The 11,859-nt window shown below is 41.8% G+C and overlaps 1 protein-coding gene across 3 annotated transcripts; it reads right to left on the bottom strand.

Annotated features, from left to right (window-relative positions):
• Nucleotides 1-1,231: 1,231 nt before the first annotated feature.
• On the bottom strand, nt 1,232-11,844 carry SLC35A5 (solute carrier family 35 member A5). Of its 3 annotated transcripts, none has more exons than XM_066175233.1 (7): nt 11,758-11,844; nt 10,310-10,462; nt 9,501-9,599; nt 8,175-8,311; nt 4,939-5,006; nt 3,018-3,813; nt 1,232-1,600 (listed from the first exon to the last, which is right to left on the bottom strand). In XM_066175233.1, the coding sequence occupies exons 2-7, from the start codon at nt 10,437-10,439 to the stop codon at nt 1,532-1,534; spliced, it is 1,299 nt and encodes a 432-aa protein (XP_066031330.1). In that variant the 5' UTR covers nt 10,440-10,462; nt 11,758-11,844; the 3' UTR covers nt 1,232-1,531. The 3 variants fall into 3 exon arrangements, with proteins under 3 accessions (XP_066031330.1, XP_066031331.1, XP_066031332.1); XM_066175234.1 differs by lacking the exon at nt 11,758-11,844 and adding an exon at nt 11,429-11,660; XM_066175235.1 differs by lacking the exons at nt 8,175-8,311; nt 10,310-10,462; nt 11,758-11,844 and having other exon boundaries at nt 9,501-9,571.
• Nucleotides 11,845-11,859: the final 15 nt, after the last annotated feature.

Below are 11,859 nucleotides of genomic sequence, written 5' to 3'. Positions count from 1 at the left end.
CTTTAGAAGTACAATCATGGCTGATTTCTATGTTCTCACTCGATGCAAAGCAAAGGTCTTTGGAACTTCACGTAAAAAGTTACTGCTCACATAAGCGCAAAGCAATCCAAAGCTAACAGTACTTTCACTCTTTTTGAAACTACCTGTTAAAGTTGGTAGCTGTGACTGAAAAAGGCAACAAACTCGTATATACTGCAAAGCTGTATGCAATGAAAAAAAAATCTTATTGCCTCTAAGCCTTTAAGAGTTTGAGGATTTTTTTTTAAAAGTTTCATTTCCCAAAATACAACATCATAAACCAATGAGAGCAATGGAGTTTCTGGAATTTACACTGAACCATGCCTTCTATTCCTCCTGTACAGATGCAAAAGCCTAGGATTCCTTATGTTGAAATGACCTGCTATAAAAGCACAATGAAATTAGATTCTTCTTCTCAACAACAACATTAAACTAATTTTGTACTGTTACTCTTAATATAGACTATAAAAATACAGAAAAAAATAACAGAAATTTTAGATTCATAGTTTATAACTTGACAATTATAAACCATGGGCCACATATGAAAACAGGCTGCCCCTCTTGATGGATCAATGACAGGAGGTATGTTAATATAGCAATAAGCCATCAATTCAGTACACATAAGCTTTATACACAGAGCCTGGACAGGATGGCAGAGGGGAACAAAGGCAGGACTGTCTTCAGTCCAGAGAAATGCATCACTTACTGCTTACTATACACTCTGGTATGAGGCTCTGACACTGAACTCATTGCTTATCTTAAGAATTCTTCTGACAGTATCTTTCAACTATGAAAGACACATTTTTGAAGGGAGGAAATTATAAACCAACATCTTTTCCACTGCTCTGAGAGAAGAGGTTTTAGGAACATACCAGGAGTCCCTTATCAGCATCCCTGCTCTCTTGTCTGTTTCAAAATTCTCTGAATAATTTGGAACCTAATTTTCATCTCAGTCAAAATACAATCCAGCAGATGCCTCAACAGAAATTCTGAGATCACTATGCCTGGCACTCTGCAGAATGACTTCTCTCTCTACAAAATGAATGCAAGACCTTATCAGTCTGCCAGGGTAGAACAACACCAGATGATATTGCCACCTGCACTCTCTTGCTCAACGCTCCAGATGTTGAAGGGCATTACTGTAGCTGCATAAGCCACTACACAAAGCCTTTCTAAACACACACAAAAAAAAGATGATGTATTCATACTGTTTAATAAACTTTTGTTTTATTCAAGCTCTTTCAAAGTTAGGCCACGTAAGCTGCATGTAAAATCCACCAGCTGCTACAAAGGCATTCCAGATTTCCATTTCCCCAGACACTGGGAGACAGGCACGAAGGAATACAGCTCTCCATATATACAGCTTGAACATTGTCCTCATCCACATTTGACATCCAGCCCCAAAACAGTTCCAAATAGTCTGTCTGTGGGGAAAAACAACCCTTCCTTATGTCAATGAAAGATTAACTCTCTCTCATTGTGAGTAATTGCACTCCTCCAAGCCAGCCTCATGCTAGAGGGAATCTTCATCTGTATCAATGTCACTGCTTGGTTTGTTAAGCCTCTCAAATTCTTCTCCATCCTATGAGAACCAGAAGCAAAAGAGAACAATGTGAGCAAAAGTCATGTTATTATTAATACCACAAAAAAAGAAGAAAAACAGTAAGGTTTATTCTGAAGGTATCACTTAAAGCAAAATCAAGACCCTGCAATTTAAATCTCTTACTAGTGTGTTGTAAGGTTTAGGAAATACATACACATAAAAAACATTCCCTGCATCTTTAATACTTTTCAGTGACTCCCTGCCTAAACCAGCTTGTAGCCTATTCTTCCATACAATCATAAAATGGTTTGGGTAGGAAGGTAGTGGAAGGATGCTTGGTCTTCCCGGAGCCTTTTCTTCTCCAGGATGAACATTCCCAATTCTCTCAGCCTGTCTTCATACCACAGGTGCTCCAGCCCTCTGATCATCTTCCCTGGACTTGCTCCAGCCAATCTAAGTCCCCAGAGCTGGACACAGTACTGCAGGTGGGGTCACACAAGAGCAAAGGGGCAGAGTCACCTACCTTGACCTGTTGGTCATGCTGCTTTTGATGCAGCAGCCCAAGATATAGCTGGCTTTGCATGCTCAAAAAATGCTGTTCATTCCTACAACAGCTGCTTAGCTGTAAGTGCTAAAATAGATGACACCTGATATGCCAAAAGTATATGAATTTGTGTTACTGACTGCTCGTTAAACAACAACCTAAAAAAGCAGCATGTGGAATTTCTGGAAAACATTTGAGAGTTTAATGTTTGTCGCAACGCAGTGGGGACAGCGCTCTCTGCTGGTTACAGTGTGCATCCACACCGCCCGTCCCTACACAAACATTCACCTCCTCAGGTGACTGCCCAGCTCAGCTGAATGACAGCCCTAGTGCAAGCCGCCTCTATCACCTTCTAGGTAACTAGATCACTGTTCAAATCAGAACAAAAAACACTAGCAGGCCTGGAGGAAATATACAGGAAGAAAAGAAACCCAAACCACGTTAAAACTGTGTATTTAAACATTGCCTTTTTGTCTTCAGCTATCTTTGACTGTTACGGTAGAAAGAATCTTAACATCAAATGTGTTAACTTCCTTATTATGTGGTCTAAGCTACGCAGACTTACCAGTTCTGCTTAGGTACAATTACTTTCCAGACATCAATTCCAATTTCTGAATGCCCTGGGCAAATAACTCTCCTGGTTATAAAGCTTTCAAGGAAAGATTTGTACAAAGCTAAAGTTGCTCCCAGGACTGTCTACAGTCACAGCAGGAGAGCAATGCTTACTTAGGCTTCGTGATTTCAAAGAGTGGCACATGGAAGCAATACCCAAGATTTTAAGAAATACTGCAGAGCTTTAGTGTTGAGGGATGAGTCCAGTCACACACAAGTTGTTTCTTCCAAACATTTCTTAGCATAAAGGGAGCTGAAACAAAAGAGAAACCAAAGGAGACAAGTACTGAGTAGCCTTACCCCACTTGACCTCTCCCATGCATCTCCTTTGATGAGTTTTCCCCTTTCCCGCAGAGTGGCATATTCCAGGCCTCTTGCTTTACTGGCATTATAAATGAATATGGAGAGAAGCACCACAGGAGCTTCCAAAAAGAACTCAAGAGAAGGCCTGAAGTCAAAGACGACGAAAGACACAGTGGTGATGATGACAGTGTTGATCTGAGCAGTCATAACATGGAACATGTTGTCTCGGAACTTCAAGATGAAGGCCACAGACAGCCCCAGAAAAGCTGTGACAAATATAAGAGCCACAGAGAAGATGTTGTGCCCATAAAAGAAGCCACAGTTCCCTATCTGCCTCCGGTCCTTAGCCTGCAGCACCAGCATAAGCCCATTGAACAGCACTCCAAAGGCATAAAGTTTGCTGTTCTGTGTGAAGATGCTTTCCCCAAGCTGATCCACATCTTTCAGCATCTTTTCATTGTAGATGTTAGCCAGGGCAGACACAAAACACTGCACTAGAATAAGAAGATGGCCCAGGCTGAGGCGGAGAGGCTTCAATGCTCCTGCCATGGTACTGGTCACATTCCATTGGAAGCTGTGGAGGAAACTTGGTGCTGCACAGTTGTTCTTTTCCACACATGCTTCCTCAGGTCCAGTAGCGAGAAGGCAGTGGTTAGATGGCCTAAAAAACATACTGTGATGAAATCCATGTGCAGCCAAGCTGTGCTGATGGCCTCCAGTTCCTCGAGTCAGGGCAACGATGGACAGGAATAAAATCACCAGGGACGCCCACTGTACCCAAGAGAGTCTTCGCCTGGTACACAAAAAAGCCACTAAATTCAGAAACGCAGTGGTATAAATTAAATGACAGAACATCCAGATCTATAAAACATGTAAAAGACATAGTGCCACAGATAAGGAGACAGACAGGTGTAAAGAAAGTCTTTTCAGAGTACAATAAAATGCCAAAACGCAACATGATTTTCTATGGCAAAGAGGGCTGAGACTGGCAATCAAAGAAGTACACAATGAAGTACACTTCATTTGGAAGAATAAGGAAAAGGAAGGCCTTTCAAGATCCCATTATTTCTAGATACTGATTGCCTGACAATTTAAAAGCAAATCCCATCTCCATGGCAACAATGGTCTAATGAATAAAGTAAAAAAATCACAGACATCCAAATAATTACCATCTTTCTTTGGAAAACGTTCACTATAATGGTCTTTTCCCCCATGATTTGGAGCCCTTTTATAGCATTTTATGATGGTAACTCTGATAAATCTACAAATGTAATTCATAAGACCATTAGAACTATTTATACTGTTTTTCCACTCAAAGCCTGAGTGGAAATTTGGGATATTAACATCTACAGCAAGGACTTATTTGTGCCATATTCAACACAAGCAACTTTTAGAGTGTAAAGTTAACACCCATTTCCCTGACAGTCTTTTTTGAATCTAAATCAAACTACAAAGAGTACAAATTCAGCAAAGCGGAACACATTGTCTGGCTTTTGTCACATGACTAATGAACCAAACACACCTCTGCCTTTCACTCTTGTGTATCTCATTTCCTCTTACTAGACCCTGTTTACATTCAATTAAGAACTGCAACAGACTGGTAAGAAGTACTGGCAATCATGAAATAAGATATTTAATGTATAAATGAAAGCTTTCTTCTTACCTTTCAATGACTATATAATCATGATTTCAACTGTTTCTACTAGAGTTTACCAAATATGTAGACTCATGAAGGGACTCCTAATAACATAGTATTTCTTACACCTTCATAAGTAGAAAACAAAACCACCTGTCCAAGCTGGTATAGTTACAAGGAAAGAGAATTACTGTTGCCATCAGACAAAGAGAAAAAATGTAGCTTAACTTCATCAAAGCTAGGAAGATTTAGATTTCATTTACTTTAGCAAATACTACTTACTTTAGCACTATCCTGAAGAGAAGAGCTGTTGTTATAATGACAAAATTTGAGAAGAGTACAGCCATTGCCTTGAAAGAGAAGGAGAAGAACAAAGTTATACTCCAGACACACCATGGACACCAAAAACCTACAGACTTCAAGTGTTCACCTTCCTGCAAGGTGTCACAGTGAAAAGCACTGGTACTGAATTTTCTTCCTCACCCAAAAGGTACAATAGCACATCTGTAAAATGATATTCAAGTCCCATTTCAAAATGTCAGGGAAATCACAGAGCCCAAGCTCCACTGTAGTGGGGAAAGCTACACTGAAATGAAGATGTGAGGAAAGCAATTCAACAGAAAACTTACATAACAGAGAACAGTTTAGTTTTCAGTCAGATCAGTTCCCCAGCTGGGCTGACCAGTCAGTTGCAAAAACAGCTGCATTGACACAAAGGAGGAAGTTGCTCCAAAATGAAAGTAAGCAAAGAAAGAATTAAGCAAAGAACAAAGAATAAAGCAAGGTGAAGCTGCTCCTGGCTACAGTGCCATTTGCAGTGTTCATGAAATTCCAGACTTGGACAAGGCACTTGCACTAAACAAACTTCTTGTATATCAAGTGCTTCTGCTAGAGAGTTTATCATCAGTTTATCAAAGATAAAGAGGTGCTTGGCTTGAATTTTGATTCAAGACTTCAACTGTAATTTTAAAAAAATCTATTTCAAAGTACAACTGAAGACAACTCTAAAGCTTCTGTTTCATTTGGGAATAACAATATAATAACTTCAGTGCTCGAATCCATGCCCACGATGCCAAGCTGCAAACTCCCTGTGGCAAGGATTGTCTGTTTTGTCTCTGTTCTAGACACTCTATACTGAGACACTGGACCAAGAAGAGGCTCTTTTAGGCACACCGGTTACCTGTAAAGACCAGAATCCACCAGCACCAGTAGGAAAAAAAAAAATCCTCTTTTTGAGGGGCAGAGGTGTTTTGCAAACTGTTATTCTGGACTGCCCTGTATAGTCAGTACACGGACAAAAGATCCAGGCATCTGAACTTTTTGGTCCAATTAAGCCTCAGAGTGATCTCACCTTTTTTGGACAATTTTACATAAAAGCATACATGGATTCAGGAGTACAAAATACAGATTTTTTTCTTGAATTTTCTCATAATTTCCACATTCCCAACTCTGCTAAGACTCTAGAGGGTCTTTTTCATTGACCAGAAGAAAAGCACAGACTCTTTTCTCATTATCTTCCACTTTATCCCAACATACTGTCTGCTGAGCAATAATTCTAACGAAACAGCACAACACAGGCTCTCAAATAAGCTGAAGACTTACTGACAATGAGACACCTGCCAAAGAAAACACATCTTAATTTTCCACTTTGCAAAATTAAAACCCAGTAAATATTCATGTTAGGTGAACACAGTGGAAAGAGAAAAATGTTGAATAAACGAGGAAATCTGGCAGAAATCACTCTGAAAAAAAAAAAGCCTTTATGCAAAATGTAGAAGTGTTCCATGCACACTCTGGTTTTGCTTTACAGTCAATGCCCCCCCATCCAAATAAATTGATTTTGAGTCACTTTGTTCTCTGAAACCTCAAGAGAACTCTGTTCTAGATGAAAAGGAACGGGAATATCAAAGTTCCCCACGCCACTAATCTGCACACCACAAGCAAAATCTCATAAGCTAAGTCCCTAGGAAATTTAGCCACTAAAAGGTAACCAGAGTTATAGCTGAAGTTTCAAGCAAAAAAAATCTCACCAAAGCAACTCTAATTTCAGCAACCGCTCACCCAGGTCCTACTTAATCACAAAACTACTTCGTATTTAAAGTCACATAACCAGGTTCAGTCAGGTATGGCCTTTTAAGCATCTTCACATTTCACATTCATGATCTTGTACACTACCAAGATATTCCATCTTAGAGATATTTAGTTATCTCTTTTCAAACTTCTTTATCATAGCAATGTTACAGTTTCAGCTACCCATCACAGAATTTCTCTAATTAAAAGATGCTAGAAGTTCTAAAAAGGGGAATCTTAGAGCACATGTTCTGAAGGGAGAGAGACAAGCTATCTCTAGGTGTGTGTGAATGCAAAACAAAAGCTTTGTGTATTACAAAGGATTACCTTCACTGAACCAAATGAAATTGCTTAAGAGAAAAATAGCATTTACACACACCAGGCTTTGCTTCTACTAATATTATAGCTGAATTTCCTTCCTAAAACTAAAAACCGAAACAAAACAACTCACAAAAAAGAAATTAAAAAAAACCCCAACAAAACAAAAAAAAAAAAACCAACCCCAACCAACTAAAAATCACACCACCACCACCACAGAAATCCCATCAGCAAAAAACCCCCATACAACAAACCACAAACCCAAGCAGCTGTGCATGTTTTTTAAAGATATCACACTCATGATATTATTAGGTTTCTTCAACTGAGTCCTGTTCTAGACCCTGGACTGGTCTGTCAGTGACAGAAATAAACACCTAAGAGAACAATATTTTAAAGAGAAATTCTGATAGAGGAGGTAGAAAACCATTTATTTTTAATGTTCAACAGGGGCAGCCACAGTATTTTATAGCAAGCAAAAACCATCTGTTTCCATCTTACTGCAAACATAGATTCTGAACCAAAAAGTATCATGATTCAAAAATAAAAGCAAGCACAAAATCTGCACAATTTCCTAAGCATATGATTCATCCAAAAGGATGAGGGTAGCTAGAAGGAAGTACCAACTAAATTTTGTACCTAAACATAACTAACAAACAAATGCAAAAATTAAGTGTGTTTTCTTCTTCCCCTCCTCACTTTCTGTTACACTTATTCCCTTTGTGAGATTACACTTACTTTATGTCACATACATGGAGTGGTAAAAGCCCCACAGAAAAGTGCAGCTCAAGTAATAACAAGAGAAACAAATGGATTGAAAGAGAAATAGAGTTGAAGAAGGCATAGAAGGAAAAGTACCAAAACTCTCCCACTACTTGACCACTTCACCTTATTTCTAAATCACTTTTGATGGAGAAAATACAAAGACTCTTCTCTGGTGAAAGCTGTACAACACTGATCAGTCAGCAAGACAACGGGAAGGTAACATATTATTCTTTCACATGCCAGTGTTAAAAGAGCAGACAGACTCAGTTACAGTCTTGCCTTGACAGTGTTACCAGGGTAGACAGCCTAAGAGCAGTATTACCCACTGAGATATTAGAAGACATGTTATCCAGTATTAGTATACTTACTGGCTGGAGGTAGGACAGTACATAGAAGACAATCAAATTATCCAAAAAGTAAAGAAAGGCAGGAATTGACCATTTCATGGAATTACATACATTCTTCCAGGAAAAACATTCAGAGAGATGATCCATACAACCCTTTTCTGAAAGGAAAAGAAATCAGTAAGAAAGACATCATTCCTATTATTTTGAAAGCCTATTCCCTTGTAATAGAATAGGTATCACTGTTCTCTTTTGAGGAACACCATTAGACTGAAAACACTTGGGTTCCACAGTTCTCTGGCAATACAGGAACCTGTGTTCCAGGGCAGACAACAAAGCTGGAGCAGCAACCCTGTGTGGTGTTCACCTCCTTGCTTCAGCAGAGAAAACAGAACCTGTTACATCCATCACAAAACAAAAATTCCATTGTCAACCAATCTTTGTGGGCCAAAAAGCTCCCCAGAATCCCTACAGAGCAGTGACATCCTTACTGGGTGTAATCAACTTCCTGTTGATTATTGATCAAATCTACAACAGGAACTATGACAGAGATAGTGCATTCCTCCACAGAACACCCAAAAGTCAGCCAGTAAAGTCAGAAGTACAAAATAAACCAGAACCTGGTTCATTCAGACAGTATTTGCAGACCACAGCACAGGATCTGGGTATAAAGAGAACATAGAGGAAGAAAGGAAGAAAGAAAGGACAAAGCACAAAGAATGATATTTACTTAGGTATTCAGGACACCAGCTTTAGGAGGAAGGCTGTGATAAACTTTAGACTACTTCAGAGCTCGAGCCAAGAGTACATTATTAGCACAGATTTAAAACTATCCAATGAGAGCTAATCCTCTCCTGAAGCATCAACACATCACGTTCAGAAAAAAATCAGACATTGGATTTAAAAAAAAAAAAAAAAAAAAAGAAAAAAAGACAGAAAACCAGAAAACACACAACCAGTGGTAGGCAATGATGGCAAACACCAATATATTTACTGTCGTAGGTAAGTCTGTACTAAATGGTGAAGGTGAAAGTTTTATTAGCTTGCCAGAGCCATAACTGTTTCCTGGAGAACTAGACAAAACCAACAGTTCAAGTTAACATGAACCTCCAGTGCCTGACACCTTCTTCCAATTCAAATATTTGTTCTGCACCATTTTGAAATGCTATGAAGTTAATCTCTTGTCGTTTTTACATCAGGACAGAAAAGAAAGAAAAAACAAAAATCACCTGCAATGCAAAATCTGTGGCAAGTGGAGACTATCATCTATTGTTTAAAAAAAAAGTGTTTGCAGGACAGTAAATCTTAGAAAGTCAACATATATTAGGGATTTAAAATGTAGGTACTTACCTTTTTTCCTATTCCAGACTGCCAGCACTACACATAGGACCAGTTTTACTACTTCAGAACACATGTTCACTGTTGTAGGAAGGTAATCATACTTGTTATCTGTGGGATCCAGCAAATCAGAGAATACACAATCAGTTTCTGTCTCCTGCATTCCTAATTGGAGCAAGAATCTATTTTAACCATTCCAGTCACAATTTTAGTCACAAAAGGCTTTGTCAGAACTTCTGTTATGTTTCAAAGTTTATGATATACATCTTCCTGAATGGCCTCTTTTCTGAGTTGAACTCTTTCCTCATTTAGTCCCAGTTTACAGCAGAACACGGCTGTTTCAAAAACAAATTAAAATGGCAAGGTTTTCCCCAAAGGCCAATGTGGTATTTTTTAACCCTCACAAAAAAAATTACTTTCCAGGATGACAAAATCTTCTTTTAGGACTGGCAACACCAGCCAGTTTTAGCACACCCACTAGGATACCACTTCTCTCCTAAGCCTGTTGCAAGAAAAACATTTCAATTAAATCACGTACTGCCAATAGCGCTTACACAACAATCCTGTCTTTGAAGAGTTGGCTATAAAATGAATCACCTGCCTCATCTTATAAAGGCAGATCACCTTAAAACCCAAGTTATACCTTTATGGTAGACCATTGGCTAGATGGAAATTTTACAGCGCAGAAACACATGTCCCTATAAATATAACAGGATGTTTATGCAAAGAACTCTACAGGTGGAGAAGTAGGTTTTTTGGGTATAGCCCAAACATCAGTGCTTTCTTATTCAAGGTACATCATGGATATTGTCCAACAGTACCTTCATTAGCAGAATACTTCATCAGGAGGATTCGACTTGAGCCCAAGGCAATGAACACTCCTCCAAGCAGAAAGGTCTGGCTGGTTGTCTTGGAGCAAAGGGCAAACCGACTACACCTCTCCAACTTCATTCTGGTGCCTCACCGTCAGTGCCCTTTGGATGGCAGGATAAAAAACCACTATGAACAGTACTTCCAGAAACTGGTTACACAAGGCAAAATAAGTGTATTTTACTGTTTTGTGTTATACAAAGATGCTTACATCATAGAACAAGCCATGCTCATGTTCTACAACTATTGTTTTCTTATAAAAACAAAAAAATCGAGTTCAACCTATGACTGAACACTGCCATGTCAATTAGACCACGGCACCAAGTGCTACGTCCAGTCTTTCCTTAAAACACCTCCATGGATGGTGACTCCATCACCTCCAATTCCAATACATAATCATCCTTCCTGTGAAGAAATTCTTCCCGATGCCCAAACCTAAAGCTCCCGCGGCACAGCTTAAGACTGTGTGTGTCCTCTTGTCCTGTTGCTGTTTGCCTGGGAGAAGAGGCTGACCCCCACCTGGCTACACCCTCCCTTTAGGCAGAGAGCGGTAAGGTCACCCCGCAGAGAAGGGTATGTTACAAGGACCGTCAAAGGGAGAAAAACGATGTATACACAGGGACTCTGAAAGTGGCACAAGGAGGCTGATTCCTGAGAAGTCTGCGACTACGGCATACGGATTAGCTAAAACAATTAAATATTTCACACGCTTATTTTTCTTTAATATTTTTTTTAAGCGCTCTTGCTCCTAATACCAGCACGGAGAAGCGCTACAGCAGCGGAGCGAGACCAACCCCTGAGAGCTGACCCGGCGCCGGCTCGTTCCCAGCGGCGGGAAAGGCACAGGGCAGCCGGAGCCGAGCACCGGAGCCGCGTCCTCGCCTCCAGCACCGCTGTTACCCGCCCGAGCCATTCATGGGCCCCGGGGCCGCAACAGCCGGCCGGGGGACGAGCGAGGAGGGAGAGCCCCTCTGGGCCAGCTGCGGGCCGGGCTCCATCCCATGGTGACGGTCCGTCCCATGCCGGCAGGGCGGCCGGAGCGCGGCGAACCGGACCGGGGGGACACCCACCTCGCCGCCTCCTCCGCAGCGGAGAAGGAACACCCGCCGGGCTTTGCCGACCGCCTCCTGCCACGTCGCTGCTTCAGGCTGCAGCCGCGAGCGGCGGGGCGGCGGCCGCGCGGGGCGAGCGGGGCTCCGAGGCAGCAGCGCCCGGTGCGCGGACGCCGCGGCCAGGCGCACCCCGGCGCGCCGGGTCCCGGGAGGCTGAGGCAGCACGGTTCCCCTCACTCATCCCCGCCGCCCAGGGCCGGGCTCCTCCGGGCCCCGCACGAAGCCCCTCCAGCGCTCCCCCCGCCCCGTCTCCGATCCCGACTCACCGCCCCCCCACCCGGACTCACCTGGCGGGGCGGAGCCGCGCGCGCGCGCCCCCGCCTTGCCCCGCCCCTCGCGGACACGCGCGCGCGCCCTCCTCGGCACCACCGGCCCGGCCCCGCCCCCGT

Source organism: Chamaea fasciata, unplaced genomic scaffold (assembly GCF_029207755.1).
Source record: "Chamaea fasciata isolate MVZ Bird 193981 ecotype frontalis unplaced genomic scaffold, bChaFas1.0.hap1 SCAF_2, whole genome shotgun sequence".
NCBI classification, from domain to species: Eukaryota; Metazoa; Chordata; class Aves; order Passeriformes; family Sylviidae; genus Chamaea; species Chamaea fasciata.
Note: the sequence above shows the minus strand (reverse complement) of the source record. Positions and strands in the feature narration are given on the sequence as shown.

What these genes read in the sequence shown, in the direction of transcription:
- SLC35A5 (XM_066175233.1), bottom strand. Translation starts at nt 10,439, where the DNA reads ATGAAGTTGGAGAGGTGTAGTCGGTTTGCCCTTTGCTCCAAGACAACC. An exon ending in AGTCTGGAATAGGAAAAAAG is followed by an intron (nt 8,312 to 9,500) that starts GTAAGTACCTAC and finishes TTTTCCTTTCAG; the next exon opens with AAAAGGGTTGTATGGATCAT. An exon ending in TACTGTCCTACCTCCAGCCA is followed by an intron (nt 5,007 to 8,174) that starts GTAAGTATACTA and finishes TTCTCTTTCAAG; the next exon opens with GCAATGGCTGTACTCTTCTC.